This window comes from Moschus berezovskii, chromosome 5 (assembly GCF_049115385.1).
Source record: "Moschus berezovskii isolate FMDL1 chromosome 5, NW_MosBer_1.0, whole genome shotgun sequence".
NCBI classification, from domain to species: Eukaryota; Metazoa; Chordata; class Mammalia; order Artiodactyla; family Moschidae; genus Moschus; species Moschus berezovskii.
Window position 1 is genome coordinate 22491496 of NC_142464.1, and position 19918 is coordinate 22511413.

The 19918-nt window shown below is 44.2% G+C and overlaps 1 protein-coding gene across 2 annotated transcripts in view; it reads right to left on the reverse strand.

Moving 5' to 3' along the window:
• The window catches only part of MCUB (mitochondrial calcium uniporter dominant negative subunit beta), a 99551-nt gene extending 80122 nt beyond the window's left edge, over nucleotides 1-19429 (reverse strand). Inside the window, exon 1 of one of the 2 annotated variants that reach the window (XM_088836179.1) lies at nucleotides 19202-19429. In XM_088836179.1, the coding sequence (XP_088692305.1) occupies nucleotides 19202-19294 (93 nt within the window). In that variant the 5' untranslated portion in view covers nucleotides 19295-19429. The remainder of the gene's footprint in view (nucleotides 1-19201) is intronic. The other variant, XM_055434796.2, reaches the window with a different exon arrangement.
• Nucleotides 19430-19918: the final 489 nt, after the last annotated feature.

Genomic DNA, 19918 nt, shown 5'->3' on the forward strand with positions numbered 1-19918 from the left:
TTACTCTGCAAGAGAGTTTATACTTGGATATTTCCACATAACTGCAGGCATCAAAACAACTGTTGATTACAAAGCTTAGTCACTGCCACAAATTCAGACTTTGCTAATTAAATGGAGGCACAATCCCACTATAAGTAGAATAACTAATTAAATGAAACTGCCTGGATTCATTATAAAGTGAAATTCGTATGTGAAAAATTGTTATAGCCTGTTAGAAGAGCATCGTGCTCAAAGCTTCAATGGATACCAGTTACAAACAGCACACCTGGGTCACTTCCAGCAAAACCCCACAGCAAACATTCTAAAGCCAAACCTTCACAGAAAGATTAATTTCACTTACATAAAAAGTCAAAACACAAACCACCTCAACTAAGTAGTTAATACACTACAAGCAATCAGAGCTTTTTCTTGGTGGGGAAGGCAGATGGCAGGGGTGGTCAGCAAGGGATGTACAGCAGTGGACCAATATTTAACTAAATGTTTGGGTTTATCGATCCTCAGGCTACAGCAGTTTCTGACTCTGTGATGAATATCAGAGTTTGTGGACCTGACAGACTTCACAGAACAACAGATATGAAAGGAACCTCAGAGTTCACCTCAGCTGACCTCCCATTTTGACCCGGACCCCACTCAGGTTTTAACCACCCCCGCTTCAGCCTACTTCTTGGTTTCTCCATCGTTCACCCCCTGCCATCCCATCTACTCAGTCTAACTTCCTCCTGCACTTACCCGTCTCATAGTTTTATTTTTTTAATCTCTCTCTGCCTTATCTGCTCCCATTTGGATTGCACTCTCTGTTCCTAAAACAGTCAAGTTCCCTGATTCCTGGACTAGGCTATCCCACTGTAATCAAAGCGACCACTCCTTTACCTGCGCCAACCACAGTCTGGCCTGTCTCCCATCGCACGTTGCCTGACCGATGAGTGCAGCTGCACTTCCAAGTACTGCACAGGCGTTGCCCCACCCCTCCTGTGATGGCTAGACACTCACGGCCTACAAGCTCCAGATTCACCCTCTTCACTGCTCTGTGAGCATGAAGCTGAGTTCTTTAGATGATGGTTGGCCCTCAAGTTCCGTCAGTGGGAGGTGCTGAGGAGACACTGCAGGAGAAACAGGAGCTTTGCTTCCCGTTCCCGGTGCTCTCACGGAGCAGGCTCCAGCAGCACCAGAAGCTCCTCCAGTGCTTCTTGAGCTTCTGCTTGAGGTTTGTCTTGTAAACTAAGAGCCCTGTACTTAAGGAGCAGTCGACCCAGTCTCTTCAACAGGAGATGCTAAGAACACAGTCACATGTAAAACAATGAAATTAGAACATTTTCTCACTCCGTAAACAAAAATAACCTCAAAATGGATTAAAGGTCTAAGACCAGAAACCATAAAAATCTCAGAAGAAAACACACAGTACATTCTTTGACATAAGTCCCAGCAGTATTTTTTGAATTTGTCTCCTCACACAAGGAAAACAAAAACAAAAATGAACAAGTGGGATCTAATCAGACATTGCACATCAATAGAAACAAAGAGACATCCTACTGCGAGAGAATATATTTGAAAATGATGTTTGATTAGGCACTAATATCCAAAATATACAAAGAGCTCCTACAACTCAATATTAAAAAAAAAAAGCACAATCTGATTTAAAAATGGACAGAAGACCCGAATGGACATTTTACCAGGGAAGACATATAAATGGCCAACAGGCACATGAAAAGATGCTCAACATCACTAATCAGGGAAATGAAAATCAAAACCACAATGAGCTGTATCATCTGGCCCCTGTCAGAATGACTATTATCAAAAAGACAACAAAAACAGACGCAGGTGAGAATATGGAAAAAGGGAACCGTTGTACGTTGTTGGTAGAAATGTAAATTGAAAGAGCCACTATGGAGAACAGTATGGAGGATCTCAAAAAAGTTAAAAGCAGAACTATCACATAATCTAGCAATTGCACTTCCTGGTATAAATCAGAAGAAACTGAAAACACTAGTTTGAAAACATATGCACTCCAATGTTCATGGCAGCATTACTTACAATTGCTAAGATATGGAAGCAACCTAAGTGTATATCCAGATGAACGGGTGAAGAAGATGTAGCACTAAATATATAATAGAATATTACTCAGCCATAAAAAAGAACGAAAACTTTCCATTCGTAACAGAATGGATGGACCTGGAGAGTATTATGCTTAGTGAAGTGAGTCAGAGAAAAACAAATACTGTCCTTTCACTTACATGTGGAATCCAAAAAATAAAACAATGCATATAACAAAAACAGGCTCACAGATACAGAGAACAAACTAGTGGTTACCAGTGGGAGAGGGGTTGGGGAGGGGCAAGGTAAGTGAAGGGGATTGAGAGGTATAAACTAACAGGTCTAAAATAAGATACAAGATGTAAAGTACAGTACAGGGAATGTATTTTATATTCCCAACATTTTATAATAACTTTGAATGGAGTATCTAAAAATACCAAATCAACTCAAACTAACATAAGATTGTAAACCAACTATACTTCAATTAAAAGCAGTGTATGCACTGGTGAACAGGCAGAACATATATGATTTCTTAAACTAAGCTGAACTCTGTCCACCCTTTCTGCCCAATCTTCGGAGTGATTTCCTTGCTCTTAAGCAACACAGAATGACAAATCTTTCACATATCTTCTCAGATGTTTGAAAACAAAGATTTTACTTCTGCTTTGCCTTCTTTTCACCAGATTAAACATATCCAGTCCCTTTAAACATCTCTGATATAAATCCTTATCATCTTTAACCGCCTTCTGGATGCACCTCCCTTCCACCAGGTTGGCAGCATCCCTTCCAAAGCCCTGCCCCAGTAACAAAACATAATTCCTCATATGGTCTGACAGCCTGGTGCAGTGTAACAGGACTATTGCTTGTGATTAAGACTCTGTATCTCCCTTCAATGAGTTAGGAGCCACACTAGCTTTCTGGAAATTCAGTGTTCAAAGGTGGCTTGTGGGTCAACTGAAACGCCCAGATCTCTGCACACAACTATCAAGCAGGATTACTGATCTTATACTTCCTTCTCCCCCATCAAGAGAGAGACTGCTTTCTTCTAGCACTGCTAAATTGATTTTTTCCCCTACTATTAAAGCAATGTGCTGTGTGCTGTGCTTAGTTGCTCAGTCATGTCCGACTCTTTGCGACCCCATGAACTGGAGCCTGCTAGGCTCCTCTGTCAATGGGATTCTCCAAGCAAGAATACCGGAGTGGGTTGCCATGCACTCCTTCAGGGCCTCTTCCCAACCCAGAGATCGAAAACAAGTCTCCCGCACTGCAGGCAGGTTCTTTACCATCTGAACCACCAGGGAAGCCTTCTTAAAGCAACAGCCCAGATTAAAAATACTGCTGCAGTATGGAATAAGAATAAGCCTCCAGTAAAAGATAATTTCACATAACCTAGGATGATCTATTATGTTCAGATATGGCCCGACCAGGCCCAGCCACAGTTCATAATATAGTAAGTGTTCATTCTGGTGATATATTTCCAATTATATATATATGTTACATATATTACCAAATATTTTTGTTGTTCAGTCACTCAGTCATGACTGACTCTTTGCAACCCCATGTACATCAGGCTTCCCTGTCCATCACCATCTCCAGGAGCTTGCTCAAACTCATGTCCGTTGAGTTGGTGATGTCATCCAACCATCTCACCCTCTGTCATCACCTCTCCTCCTGCCTTCAATCTTTCCTAGCATAAGCGTCTTTTCCAACGGTGGCCAAAGTATTGGAGCTTCAGCTTCATAACAGCCCTTCTGACGAAAATTCAGGGTTGACTTCAGGATTGACTGGTTTGATCTCCTTGCAGTCCAAGAGACTCTCTAGAGTCTTCTCCAACACTACAGTTCAAAGGCATCAATTCTTTGGCTCCCAAAATATCCCTTTGAACAACTCTTTCATTGAAGTCTCATTTACTGTTTCATGGACAATATAGTGTCCAAGTTCAAGGAATGTATAGGAATCTATGAAAATCTAGTCCTTCATTATATAAAACAATAACAGTGTTGAAATGCATGCAAAGCAATGAGAAAGGAAAACATTTCTAATATTCCAAATTCAAAGTTATGCATTTAAGGCTGATCAATAGTGCCATCAGGCTTCACTGGTGCTCAGATGGTAAAGAAACTGCCTGCCACTGCAGAAGACCCAGGTTCGATCCCTGGGTCAGGAAGATCCCCTGGAGAAGGAAATGTCAACTCATTCCAGTATTCTTGCCTGGAGAATTCCATGAACAGAGGAGCCCCGAGGGCTACAGTCCATGGGGTCGCAAAGAGTCAGATATGACTAAGCGAGTAACACTTTACTTTCCATAGTGGTATCACTAAACCTGACAAATTAAAATTTAAAAGTCTGTGATTACAAAGATGTGATTAAGTAAATAATGCGGTGAGGAGACATTATACAAGGTCCTATGAATAACTCTTTTTGAATATGTCCTAAACTATGGTAGATTAGTCTCAGTATTATGTTATATTGTTGTTGTTTAGACGCGAAGTTATGTCCGACTCTGTGACCCCATGGACTGCAGCCCCTCCAGGCTCCTCTGTCCCTAGGATTCTCCAGGCAATAATACTGGAGTGGGTTGCCATGCCCTCCTCTAGGGGATCTTCCTGACCCAGGATCTAACCTCCATCTCCGACTTGGCAGGCCAGTTCTTTACCACCGAGCCACCTGGGAAGCCATTATGTTATATACTAAGATACATTTTACTCTAAGACTCAGCCGCCAACTTTCAACCATCCTAAGCATCTATTTCCTGGTGGCTCAGTCAGTAAAGACTCTGCCCCCAGTGCAGGAGACCCAGGTTCAATTCCTGGGTCGGGAAGATCCCCTGGAGAAGGAAATGGCAACCGACTCCAGTATTCTTGCCCAGAGAATTCCATGGACAGAGGAGCGTAGTGGGTTATAGTCCATGAGGTCGCAAAGAGTCCGACACGACTGCTTAACAAGACTTCCCTGTTTCAGACCATATTTACAACAGGTTAGCCTACAAAATGCCACTAAACTCAAATACTAGATATGCAGGATATTTTTATAACTGTCACTACAGCTCCTTTATCTGTGAATGACCATAATTCCTCTAGAGTAAGTCCTTCCTCGAGACTTACATTGTCAGCATCTTCACCTCTTTTCCTCCTCAGCTGTCATTGCGCAAACCTGGCTTCAAATCCTAATTGAACCATTAGAATTTACTTCTCTCTCTTCCTTAGTTTAACAAGTAAAAGTGAGACCACACCCTTTCCTATTAAGTTGCAGCCCGGAGGGCAGCTTATAATGAAGCCGACCAGGTGTCAACTGTTCCTGCTCCAACCCAAATTAAAAATGCTCCATTTCCACCATTTCCTTTTTAAGTTTTCAAGGGGGAAATAAAGTTTCCCTGAAAATATCTACTGCTGAGGAATACCATACAAACAAGGCACAACTGAGCCTTGACAATTCAGTGCCCACGAAAAGCAGACTGTCCTGTTTCTAGCCAAGGGGGACTGCAGCCAAAAAGCTAAACGTCCACTAAAATTCGATCTCCCTTTTTCCACAGTTTTCACGTGCTCGCTGGAATGTGGCTCCCAGGCAGCACATCTCTCAGCCCCCCTGGCAGCTCAGGGTGGCATCTGACCCATTCAATGAAATATTCAATGGAACATGAGCACAAGCATTATGTGACATTGCCGGAACCAGCCTGTAACACCTTGAAAAACCCTTCCACGCTCTTTTGAGTTTGGAAGCCACATTCTGAAGACGGCAGAGGCACTGGTCAGGTTAGGGTCCCTGAACAACTACGTGGAGCAGTTACTGCTGACCTGAAAAGCTTACCTCAGATGCATTTCCTGAGAGAGGGAAGAGTGACTTAAAGCATACTGAAGTTTATGGACTGTTGGGTCTTTTGTTTCAGCAGCACAGCTTAGGTAACAGAAAATTCTTTAAAAAAATTCACAAAGTTTGGGAAAGGAAAAGTGAGGAAAAACATAATGACTACAAACTCTAACAGTGGGTTCAGATGAAAGACAAGTGGCGCCCATGGTTTAATCATCCCAAAGGGAAATGACCGACCGGAATAAACCCTGGGCCAGGGCACGCCTCTTGAACATCACTCAGCCACATCTTCACCTTCTCACCCATCATGGCACACCTCCCACAGGAATGAGAACTCACCCCAGGACGCTGATTCTTCCTTTGACTTCAGATGGCAGCTCATCATCTTAGTCCCAGCCATGGATTCTCTTCCTGCTCTCAAGTGCCAGACACCATGGCTTCATGGTTAGGTACAAGCCTAATCACGGAAAACTGCTGCAACTCCTACACATTTTCATATTCTTCCTCTTGTCTGTCCATTCTACCCGTTCCTGTTATTTTAGCTCCATGCACAGTGACCAGGACTTTATGACTGTTCCTTATTAATGAAGTCACTGGTCTCATCCCATTATACATATACTGGGTTGCTAAATCCAGACTCATCTCCTAGAACAGCATCTCTAAGACTACTGCCCAAAATGGAGTCTACTGATTAGGGACTGGCAAAGTATGGTCTATGGGCCAAATCTGGCCTATTGCCATTTTTGTAAATAAAGTTTATTGGAACACAGCCATGCCCTATTACATAGCAGCTTTTGCACTGTAATGGCAACACTGAGTAGCTGTGACATCATAGGCTGCAAAGACTAAAATACTTACCATCTGGACCTTTAAAAGTTTACCAACACCTGGTATAGACCAACACCATTTCTCATCAAGACAATGGCAGTTATCTTCTCATACCTCATTCATTTAGCACGACTACAAGCACCTGAACTAGCAGAATAAGAAAACCAAGGATAAATAAACATATATATGTATATATATGGTACCAAGGATATAAAAGATATGTTACTTACTCTTCAGGAGTTATTAGTGCACAGAGAAAATGAATACTCATGGGGGAGGCAGACATGCTGGTAAGATATATACACAAAAAAACCCTAATGAGTAGTGAAATGAGTCAACTAGGCAGAAACAGGAAGGAAAGATGAGAAAAATGGGCAGAGGATCTGAATATACATTTTCCCAAAGAAGAGATACAGATGGCTACTATGTACATGAAAAGGCACTCAACATCACTAATCATTAGAGAAATGAAATCAAAACTACAATGAAGAATCACCTCAACCTGTTAGAATGGTGCCTGCATGCATACATGCTCAATCATGTTCAACTCTTTGTAATCCCATGGACTGTAGCCCACCAGGCTCCTTTGTCCCTGGAATTTTTTAGGCAAGAATACTGGAATGGGTTGCTATTTCCTACACCAGAGGATCTTCCCGACCGAGGGATTGAACCTGGATCTCTTGAGTCTCCTGCATTGGCAAGGGGATTGTTTATCACTGTGCCACCAGGGAAGCCCCACCTATTAGAATGGCTCCATTCAAAAAGACAAGAAACAAGCATTAGTGAGGATGTGAGGAAAAGGGAACCCTTGCGCACTGTCAGTGGGAACATAAACTGGTGCAGTCACTATGGAAAACAGTATGGTGGGCCCTCAAAAAATTAAAAATATAACTACCGTATGATCCAGCAATTTGAAAACACTAATTAGAAAAGATATCTACACCTCTATGCTCACTGCAGCGTTATTTACAGAAGCCAAGACATGGAAATAACCTTACTGTCCGTCAATGGATGAATAGATAATGAGAGTGCAATGGAATATTATTTGGCCATAAAAAAGAAGGAAATACTGCTATTTGGGGGGTGGGTGAAATGAAAGGAGGAGACCAAAAGGTACAAACTTCTAGCTACATAATAAATAAGTCCTGGGCTTGTAGTGCATAGCATGGTGACTACAGTTAATAATGCTGCACTGTATATTTGAAAGCTGTTAACAGTAAGTCCTAAAAATTCTCATCACGTGAAGAAAAATTTGTAACTATGCATGGTGATGGATGTTAACTGGACTTATTGTGATGATCTTTTCGTAATATATACAAATATCGTATTATGTTATGCACCTAAAACTAATGTAATGTTATAGATCAAATATATCTCAATTTCCAAAAGAAGGAGGAAAGGTGATTTCCATCTAGTAATCAAGACAGGTTTTATGGAAATTATGAAGCCAAAGTAAGACTTTTAACCAGGAACAGAGCGGGTGCATAGTGGATAAAGGCAGCACGAGGTAAACTGTTACAGTCTATGAAACATATTCCATCCATGTATTGTTTTTCAACTTCAGGCTTCAACCCCTGGTAGTGATGCTTTGGGCATTTGTAACTGCTTTCTGAAAGCCTCCAACAGCATCCGCCTCACAACGTCTCTGGCTTGTCTCCCTGTTTTTCTCGCTCTTCTGCTTTAATCTCCCATTCAGAGACTTCCAGCAGGGCTGCTCTTCCACTGGACAAGATAAGGCACAAGCTAAGCTGTTGTAAGGAAGAGACAGAAAAGCACATGGGGCTCCAGAAATGTTTCCTTTTCTGGTAGGTAGGCGGTTGAGGGTAAGAGGACATTAACGCCTTCCAGGGATCCAGGTTCTGTCTATCTAGTTATTACACCATCGTCTCGAGGGTTATATGCCTCCACAGGGTCCAGCTGGCCCATCCCCTCCACATCCACATTCCAGCCCATGGGAGGGAGAAAAACGTAGAAGACAGAACAGAAAGCAGTTTCCTAATTAAGGGTGTGGACCAGAAATTACACATTTATGCCACGTGGGCTATCCAGAACTTAGTCATGTGCTGGCTGCAAAGAAGGCTGAAGAGCACAGCATTTCGAAACGGTCCAGTACACTGGAGCCAGAGTGCCAAGACTAGTGATGCCGGAGGAGACAGGCTAGGAAACAGAAGGACTTCACCTGCTTTTTCCAACATCATCCATCCCCAATCTAATTTTTAGTCCAGTGTTCCCCAAATTGTGTCCTACAGACCACTGTTCTGGGAGAAGCTATCAGGAATGCTGTGATCAACCTCCTTCCCACTCTCAGATCGTTCTGACGCCCAGCAGCAAAGGTGTAGCGAAGGAACATGTCTCACTTGGTACGGCTTAGCCCAGAATTCTTCAGACTTAAAAGAGCAGGCAATTTGTTTCTTCTGTATCACCTATTAACACCCTAGGAATCAATGTCCAACTACAGGTTATCAGTTTGGGATACAGTTTAATTTAATAAACATAATTTCTACAAGGTTTTAACATGGCATATAAAACTCTAATCCAAGTCAAATCAAGGACCATACTTCACAGAAAAAGCTTCTGGCCACCTGATCAGAGGGCCTGCTAGACCCCCAGTTCCTCTCAGAGTCCAGCTCGCTGTGCTTACACCCTTTCTTCCCACTCTAGATGTGTCTGCTAACCTCTTCCTCACCCCTGCTCTCAGAGCTTAGTTGAAATCTCACCTCTTTTCATCTCTTCAATTTCTAATGCTGTTTCTTCTCTGAATTCTACCAGTATTTATTGTCTCTGATATTTGACTCTCATGAGCCAAATGGTGAATAAACATGTATCTCTTTTATGTATAGGTACGTTGTCTTCCATGCAATTTTTAAGGATCTTTTCTGCAAGCTTTCAGACCTAGCATGGACCACCACAACTCCCATTTTATAGTTGATTTTAAGGGGATTATCATTCTAAATTATTGAGGTTTAAATGATTAAGTTTTTAGTGCTGATGTGCTCAGTCGTGGCTGACTCTTTGCGATCCCATGTACTATAGTCTCCAGGCTCCTCTGTCCATGGGATTTTCCAGGCAAGAATACTTGAGTGGGTTGCCATTTTCTCCTCCAAAGCTTTTAGTACCAACACTAATAATTCTGGGCAATCACAAAGTAGCATGTCACAAAACAAAAACCAATATGATCTAATGTGCTGAGAATTCCATTTATGAACATCCTCATCAGTAGAGAAAAGTGCTGCCTTCCCCACACATAAGGAATCACCCAAACCACCACCTCGCTTACAGAACAGCCAAGAAAACACACACCAGGCTGTCCTGACAAAATTTAGGTTTCATTAAATCATGTTGACTTATGTCCTTTCAAAAGCCTGATGTGAAAGCATATCTGAAACAAAACAATGAACCAAAACTAACTGAAAACTACAGCTTTAACATAAATATGATATATGAAGATTTTTTTGATTAACCTTAAAACAATCTTCAACATTCAAGGGTCAAATCACAAGTGGAAGGTAAGAACACTTTAGGTGTCTCCCTGGCTGGAGTCAGTGGGGAAGAGGAAATCGAGTAGGTCAGATCTGAAGAGAATGCACCATGAAGGTAAACTATATAATATTTAGTTCTTTATCATTCAGTCCTCCATTCCTCCACCCAAGAAGCACTTATTATGTACCTACTATGACAGGGCAGAAGCCAGAGATAAGGAGAAACAGTTCTGACCACAAAGGGCTGAGAGAATCCACATGCGAAAATCATATGAACCCAACTAAGGCTAATACCAGAGAAGGCAATGGCAACCCACTCCAGTACTCTTGCCTGGCAAATCCCATGGACAGAGGAGCCTGGTAGGCTGCAGTCCATGGGATCGCTAGGAGTCGGACACGATTGAGCGACTTCACTTTCATGCATTGGAGAAGGAAATGGCAACCCACTCCAGTGTTCTTGCCTGGAGAATCCCAGGGACAGGGGAGCCTGGTGGGCTGCCGTCTATGGGGTTGCACAGAGTTGGACACGACTGAAGCGACTTAGCAGCAGGAATGCCAATACAGGTTAGAGTGAAGCCTTTTCATACTGTTCGTGGGGTTCTCAAGGCAAGAACACTGAAGTGGTTTGCCATTCCCCTCTCCAGTACTGCAGGTACCGTGGGAGTGAAAAGGAAGTGTAATTAATTCTGCTGGCAAAGACCTACAGAGACCGCATAAAGACTGGGGTAGGGTGGGTAGGTACTGGAACTCAGCCTTGGAGGACGAGACTTCAAAAAGGTGAAAGGGAGAGTGATCAGGGGCAACGTTGCCAGTGGAACGTCACAGAGGCCACCAGGGACAAGCCACAAGAAGAGGTATGAGTCCCTTGTGGCTGATGTGGGCCTCGCATAGCACACAGTAGAAAGTGGGACTGGAGGGATGAAAACACATGATTTCTGGGTCAACTGTAGCTTATGTACAAAGCATGCTTACCTTGGTTTCAGTAACAAAAAACTCACAAAAGCATGTTTACAAGATCAAAATAAACCATACATTCTCCTGAAAAAATGAAAACTGCTACATGGTACATTCTCTGAAACATTCCCAAAGCAGAGTTACAGAAATGAGTTCTCAGACTATAAAACATCACAACAAATATCCTCTAACAACGGCTTAGACAGACAGCACTATGCTGTTCTGTTTGCACATATTTTCCAAAACAAAATTTCAGGTTTATGGTCACATCACTGTCAGTCTCTCTAATAAAAATGCACAGCTGTATTTCAGTTACATTCAGTTCAGTTCAGTCGCTCAGTCGTGTCCGACTCTTTGCGACCCCATGAATCACAGCACGCCACATTACTGGCTGAAAAAGGAGCTTTTCATCAACAGCTTTTAAAAATCCCCTCTTCAAATATCCCATTCATCTACTAGTGTTCAAGCTGGATTAGGCAGAGGAACCAGAGATCAAATTGCCAACATCTTCTGGATCATCAAAAAGCAAGAGAGTTCCAGAAAAACATCTACTTCTGCTTTATTGACTATGCCAAAGCCTTTGACTATGTGGATCACAACAAACTGTGGAAAATTCTTAAAGAGATGAGAATACCAGACCACCTTACCTGCCTCCTGAGAAATCGGTATGCATATCAGGAAGCAACAGTTAGAACTAGACATGGAACAACGGACTGGTTCCAAATCGGGAAAGGAGTACATCATGGCTGTATTTTGTCACCCTGCTTGTTTAACTTATATGCAGAGTACATCATGAGAAATGCTGGGCTGGATGAAGCATAGGCTGAAATCAAGATTGCTGGGAAAAATATCAATAACCTCAGATATACAGATGATACCACCCTTATGTCAGAAAGTGAAGAAGAACTAAAGAGCCTCTTGATGAGAGTGAAAAAGTTGGCTTAAAGCTCAACATTCAGAAAAAAAAGATCATGGCATCTGGTCCCATCACTTCATGGCAAATAGATGGGGAAACAATGGAAACAGTGGCTGACTTTAATTTTCTGGGCGCCAAAATCACTACAGATGGTGACTGCAGCCATGAAATTAAGATGCTTGCTCCTTGGAAGAAAAGTTATGACCAACCTAGACAGCATATTTAAAAGCAGAGACATTACTTTGCCAACAAAGATCCATCTAGTCAAAGCTATGGTTTTTCCAGTAGTCATGTATGGATGTGAGAGTTGGACTATAAAGAAAGCTGAGCACCAAAGAATTGATGCTTTTTAACTGTGGTGTTGGAGAAGACTCTTGAGAGTCCCTTGGACTGCAAGGAGATGCAACCAGTCCATCCTAAAGGAAATCAGTCCTGAATATTCACTGGGAGGACTGATGATGAAGCTGAAACTCCAATACTTTGGTCACCTGATGCAAAGAACTGACTCACTGGAAAAGACCCTGATGCTGGGAAAGATTGAAGGCAGGAGGAGAAGGAAATGACAGAGGATGAGATGATTGGATGGCATCACCGACTCAATGGAGATGAGTTTGAGTAAACTCCAGGAGTTGGTGATGGACAGGGAGGCCTAGCATGCTGTAGTCCATGGGGTCGCAAAAGTCAGACATGACTGAGCAACTGAACTGAATTACTAGTGAAACTCATACCAAAACAAACAAAATATCTGACACAAAGAGACAGCCACACATGAACACACACACACAGAAATAAACACACAGTCAGAAAAATAACAAGGATTTGTCAAGAAAATTGATAACTTCTTCTTTCCTCCAATCAGGCTCAGGGCATTTATTTTTACTGACATGCCTAAGAGCTTTAAGATAAGTGAATTTATCCTTCAGGCTCAAAAATGTAATTTAAGCAGCACATTCAGTATAAAAACAATCCTACAACAACAAAATAATTGAGAGTTCCCAGTGGAGTTAAATATACTAAAATTACCACCTGTGTCCACAGAAGCTTCATAAACCAAACCATCTTACTCAATCAGGTAATAAGAACCTCGGGTGGAGGCCAGATTCATGGTGTGACCCTGGTCAATCTTGAAGACTTTTTCTGCCCTTAAGTTTGCACAATAAAACTGTGCATCTGTCAGTTTCTTAATATGAGGTTCATGTTTCATGTCACTTCTTGATTCTGCGCACAGGCTATAACAATTTCAACTCTTGCTCCATTTCTTGCCTCTCTTTCCACTGTTCCCTTTTTCCTGCCCTCAAATCTATTCAGAGAAGTCTCTTCAATGGACTCTGTTGACAGTGCATGTTTCACAATTACTTCTCATCAGCATCGAGCTGATGAATCCTAGACCGAGCTCTGTCCCCCAAAAAGCTGCTGAACAAATGCCTGGACTGCATGCTTTCTGTTTCTGTTCAGTTCAGTCGCTCAGTCGTGTCCGACTCTCTGCAACCCCATGAATCACAGCACGCCAGGCCTCCCTGTCCATCACCAACTCCCGGAGTTCACTCAAACTCATGTCCACAGAGTCGGTGATGCCATCCAGCCATCTCATTCTCTGTCGTCCCCTTCTCCTCCTGCCCCCAACCTTTCCTAGCATCAGACTCTTTTCCAGTGAGTCAACTCGTCGCATGCGATGGCCAAAGTATTGGAGTTTCAGCTTTAGCATCAGTCCTTCCAATGAACATCCAGGATTGATCTCCTTTAGAATGGACTGGTTGGATCTCCTTGCAGTACAAGAGACTCTCAAGAGTCTTCTCCAGCACCACAGTTCAAAAGCATCAATTCTTTGGCGATCAGCTGATGTAAAATCAAATAGCATCATTTATGAGTTAAATAGGAAACTCAGAATAAAGAGTTGACCCAAACTCTATTTTTTACTCAGGTGAGGCTAGTGGAGGTAAGAAGGAGCTAGGAAGATTTAGGACAGGTACGAAGATCATGGCATCTGGTCCCATCACTTCATGGGAAATAGATGGAAAAACAGTGGAAACAGTGTCAGACTTTATTTTTTGGGCTCCAAAATCACAGCAGATGCTGATTGCAGCCATGAAATTAAAAGACGCTTACTCCTTGGAAGGAAAGTTATGACCAACCTAGATAGCATATTAAAAAGCAGAGACATTACTTTGCCAACAAAGGTCCGTCTAGTCAAGGCTATGGTTTTTCCCGTGGTCATGTATGGATGTGAGAGTTGGACTGTGAAGAAAGCTGATTGCCGAAGAACTGATGCTTTTGAACTGTGGTGCTGGAGAAGACTCTTGAGAGTCCCTTGGACTGCAAGGAGATCCAACCAGTCCATTCTAGAGGAGATCAGTCCTGGGTGTTCATTGGAAGGACTGATGCTAAAGACTGACCTGCCGCACTTCTGTCAGAAACTGTGCTGCGCTCAGTCGCTCGGTCGTTTCTGGCCCTTGTGACCCTTTTAGACTGCAGCCTACCAGGCTTCTCTGTCCACGGGATTTCCCTGGCAAGAATACTGGAGTGGATTGCCATTTTCTCCCCCGAGGGAATCTTCCCATCCTAGGGATCAAACCTGTGGGATCAAATCCAGGGATTGTCTACATCTCCTGCAATGCAGGTGGATTCTTTACCCGCTGAGCCATCAGGGAAGCCTTTGAACGTATTTGTTTAAAACACCGAAGAGCTGATTTTTAAAATTTAATAAAGGCTTCTTTATGTACCACTTTTCCCCATTAAAAGATAAATACAGAAAAATGGGTGAAGATATGAATGGAGGGAAAAATGAAGGCAGAGATGATGAAACCTCCCTGAGTATAGTAAGTGAGTATGGTAAATACATAAAAGGCACGTCATAAGGTCTTTCACATTTGTTAGAAGGTGGATTGAAAATCTGACTCAAGACTTTCTGGCATCCATAGCATAGAGTGAACAGCCCTGGCTGTATACTTCACTGTCTGCATAATAAACCCCAAATCAGCTCAGGGGAAACCCAATTCAAAGACTAAGACTAGAGAGTAGTGTCTTCCATAGGTCCTTGTAAAAGGCACCTCTTAACTGACCACCATGTTTTACAGTACTGTTTCTTAAAAGGTATGGCAGTGAAGAACGTTCAGTAACACGTTTGGGTGGTGGATCCATGCAGTCTAAACACAGAGCTCAGAAAAAAGGGCTGGCATTTGTTTTAAAAACCAGGAAAATTAATACTGTGTTAAGTTAAATGGGATCAAAAATCAGATACTTCTTGAATACAGCTCAGATAATGCTATTTTATTATTAATATCTATTGGTTTATGGCCTGTAGGTTAGGCCAAGATGTCTATTATATAATGGTTTTAGGGTTCTAGAAAGCTAGATTCTCGTGGAAAACAACATTTCACAGATGAAATCACTAGCAATGACAGAATTAAGTATTAGAACACGACAAATCATGATTCCCAATACTACTATGCCATGCTCACACCATGTCAATAAATTCCAGCTTCTTTTTAAAGGGGAAAACGGTTATTAAAATCGTTAGTTAAAACTGCCACTTTACTGACTGCCTAAGATCATAAAAGAGGATTTTCAACCACTAAGACATTCTGACACTGACAATATTTTATTCAACAGTGTATTTACAACCCGTGGTAAAAGTAATAAAATGGCAATTTTAGAGATGAAAAAGGCTTTTGAGACCACTTAGACAAATCTTGTTTTGAAAAGGGAGTAAAACAGGCTCAAGCAGGCTGAATGACTTGGCTACATTCAGGAGCTAAGTGGCGGTAGGGCCGGGTTGACCGTCAAATGTTCCAATTGCTTAACACCAACGAAATTAGCTGCTCATTCTTATTCTATGAAGTAAACACATTTCGTTTACACAGCTACTGATCAACCAATATTTAGCCTCCGGTTTTCTACTGCAGTTTCATAGGGACCACATTCAACAAATATTGAATATTTATCTGTCAAGCTACAAAATGATTTTCCAACTTAGAATTTGCTGAAAAACAGAATCCTGTTAACTTGTAATAAACAGTAATAAAAAAAAAAAGCACTAATATCTAAGCGCTGGGAAAGTAGCAATGTTTAACATTTAATAGACAAATGGGTCTAGAATTACTTTGAGACCGAAGCATCCTTGTCTTTTCCACAGTGTAAGTGCAATCACCAGAAGACAGCTCTGAAATCAGGATTGTAGACTATAACTTGCCAACTACAAACACATGACGGAGAATCACAGGAAAGTATCCAACAAGAATGACACATTTATTAAAGATAAGAAGAACTTCTAAACTGACATTTGGTGGTGGCATTAAAGGCTTCCCTGGTGCCTCAGATGGTAAAGAATCTGCCTGTAATACTGCAGACCAGGGTTTGATCCCTGGATCAGGAAGATTCCCTGGAGAAGGGAATGGCTACCCACTCCAGTATTCTTGCCTTGAGAATTCCATGGACAGAGGTCTACAAAGAGTTGGACACAACTGAGTGAAACATGTTTATGCTTTGTTTCTAGGGGTTAGGGGGGGAAAAAAAAGCACAGGCAATACTTAACTTCTCTGCAAAGTACACTTGACTTCTTAAAATTTGAAATGTAGCTTATGCAGAGACCCACATACGGTGACTTGAAATCATATCAGGGAATCTCTTCAACTAAATAACAGAAGACCCAAATTAAGGAAGACACAATAAGGCAGGAGCTTTCTGTTTAGTGATTAATTCATTAAGCATCATGATCACTCGAAGCTGTGTCCTCAAAAACAGAAAGGCCAGCAGGAGCTGTGGACTGCTCTGACAACCACTCAGCCACAGCGCAGGAGACAAGCAGAGATGTGGGACCCCCTCCCACTCCCCTCCACCCCCGAACATGACTGTGGATGCTAGGCCATGTCGCAGCCAAAGGCAACACAGCATGCCCTGGCTCTCTTATGCCTCAGACTAAATGTGTCCTTTAAAAAACAATTCAGCTATACTAAAGTACTCTTGCCTGGAAAATCCCATGGACAGAGAAGCATGGTGGGCTACAGTCCATGGGATCGCAAAGGGTTGGACACGACTAAGCGACTTCACTCACTTACTTATACTAAACATACTCATGCTGACAAACTTTCTTTCTACCCCCTAAACACTTGTGATTACTCACCTACCATATGAAACATATAAACTGTCTATTTTTCAAAATCACCAAATGCTCCTGTAAGGCACATTCATACTTTCAGAAAAGGCCAACTATAATTGGGAATGCTTACTTGAGATACTATTAATGACAAGTCTTTGCAAGCTAGGATTTTATGAGCTGTCAGGTCACATACATCACTTTTTTTTCCCCTGCTGCTTCCAGAGGCTCTAGGGATCTGAATGTTTACAACAAAATATAAAGAGAAATAATACTTGTCTTTAGTCACAGGACTTTTCATATCAAATGGGGCAATCACAAAACAGTGAGATCTTAGAATGAAAGATGTCCTTCACAATCAGTTAATTTGATTTACAGAAAATGGTTTAGTAGCCCTAACTAAAACTCCAAGGCAGCCAGGATATTTCTGTCAGTTTCTTTATGGTACAATTTCAAAGAGCATATAAAGAAGTACACTCAAAACTTCTCTTTATTCTTTGGGGGTCTTCAATTAGACAAGTAAAACGATGGAAGCATTTTCATTTCTAAAGTTCAGCAAATTGACTTAACAGCACAGTGAAGACTTAAAAATCTGCAAATTAGAAACAGTCAAACATAAGGCTTCTTCAGATGATTACAGAGATTACATAGCAAAGTGCTAACCAGAGTTCTCCTATAATTAAGCCAAGTAAGCCCCAGGGTATCATTTTCGACCTCTTTAAAAGAGCACCCAGTTCCTGCTGGGGCATGCAATGGCACTCCCTGGATAGCATCAAGTGGGAGACATGGAGAAAAGAGCTTAGAGTTGACAGTCTGAGAAGGAGCAGCCAGTCTGAGGACCCATAAACATTCTACTCAAAATGTTAAATGGATTTAACAGAATACTGATTCAGTCATTTAAATGTAAATGGTATATGGTGAAGGGGGGGCGGTCCTTGTATTGGGTTGCTTTACTAATTGGTATTTTTTTACTGTAAAGTACAACATCTATACTAAGACACAAATTTCGCAAAATGAAAAAAGCCTCTCTCCAATTAAGTCTACCATTTCACATCTTAAAAAGTTTGCCCCTTTCCTAGTTAAAAGGAGCAAAATGTCTTCCCTCATTCTCTTTCAAACTTTCAGGGAAGGCATTTAAAAATTCATTTAAAGATTTTTTTCCCATCATTCCAAGCCCCGAGAGACTTGGAGAGGAAAAGAAAAAAGAAAAAAAAAGAACAGGAAGTGAAAGTGACAAGAAAATGGTAACGGCATCATTCTCTGCTTTTCTTTTACAGGGCACAACTGAAGGAAAAAACACAGCTTTTTCTCGGTAACAATCTGAAACTGATTTATGAGGTGGGGAGGCGGTGCTAGGAGCTCAGACTCAAACCAAGCGCTCCCCAACCGCACAAGCCTGGAAGGCTCGATTTAAAAAGTCTGTCTCTCCTCAGCGGGCTCGTAGTTGGGGCACCTGAGCGCCCGTCCGGCTGCGCCGCGATCCCCGTCACGAGCAGCGCCGTCTCCCCGTCCTCCTCGCCTCTTTGGGGCGCATCCGCTCCCCGCTCCTCCTGCGAGCGACGGCTCCGCACAGACCACACGCAGCCGCGTCAGGCCAGCTGTTCCTCACCAGCACACACTCATGATTCACCCGTCTCTCGCGTCTCGGAACAAAACGCGCGTGTTTCTTCCCTCCTCGCAAGGGAGGTGCTGCCGGGTGTCAGGATGGACGTTTCGCATTCCTACCGCGGCGCTCGCGCGGGGCAGTACTCCAGCCGCCCTACCGTCTCCCTAGCCCCTTCGGCGCCGATGACCGAGCCGGCAGCAGAGCGGCTCTGCAAACTGACTCCAGCCGGCGTCTGGACGCGGACGAACGGCCCCCGGGGTGGGTGCAGCCCCGCACCCCGGGCCGCAGCCTCGCGGTGGCTGCGCCGGCGCCGGCCCCGCCGCCTTGGCTCCGGGGGCACTCCGGCGGGGGGCCCGCTTGCCGGGGGCCCTCCGCGCGCGGAGCCGGGCGGCTGGGCCAGCACGTGCCCCCGCCGCGCTGTGGCGCCCGCCGAAGTTGCCGCACGCAAAGTTTCCCGGCGGGCTCCCGCGCGCCGGGTTCGCGCTCACCTGGGGCGCCGGCGGCCGCGGCGGCCGGCCGTGGGTCGCGGGGGTCGGCAGCAGCCGCGCGCGCCAGGGCCAGGGGCCCCTCCGGAGCATCATCCCGCGGGCGCCGCGCCCCCGCTCCGGTCCGCGGGCCGTCGTCTTTGCCGCGCCGCGGGCAGCCGGCGTCCTCCGCGGGCGCGGCCTCGCCGGGCCCCTGCCTCCCGGCGCCGCGCGGCGCGGGCAGGGCGGACGCGAGGGTGTGTCCGTGCCCCCGCGCCTCGTCGTCGCGCGCACCCCGGCGCGAGGCTGTTTTCTCTCCTCCGACCAAAATCTGAAGAGCGGCTGAGGGCGGGGTGGAAATGCAGCGCCAGGGCGCCGCCCTCCGCCTCTCGGGTTTCGGGGGGCAGCGCGGTGCCGGGCCGGCCTCCTTGCCGCGGAAGCCAGTTCTGCGATGGAGGCAGCCGGACCCCTTGCGCCTCGCGGGCCGATTTCGGACACTCGCCAGTAAACCTGGTCCTCGGCGCCCGAGGGGCCGTCTGCTCCCTTCCCGCCCGCGCGGCGGGCACGCGTGGGGCGAGCGGAGAGGCGGGGGCTCTCTGGGCTCCCTCGTGGACGGAGAAGAGAGCGGGTCCACCGAGGCGCCACCCCTCAGTGCGCTTAAGGCGTTGGGCGGCGGTCGTCCCAGGCCCCAGAGGTTTGCGGGTCACTGAAACGGTGACCCACCCAGAGCTCTTTGGGACA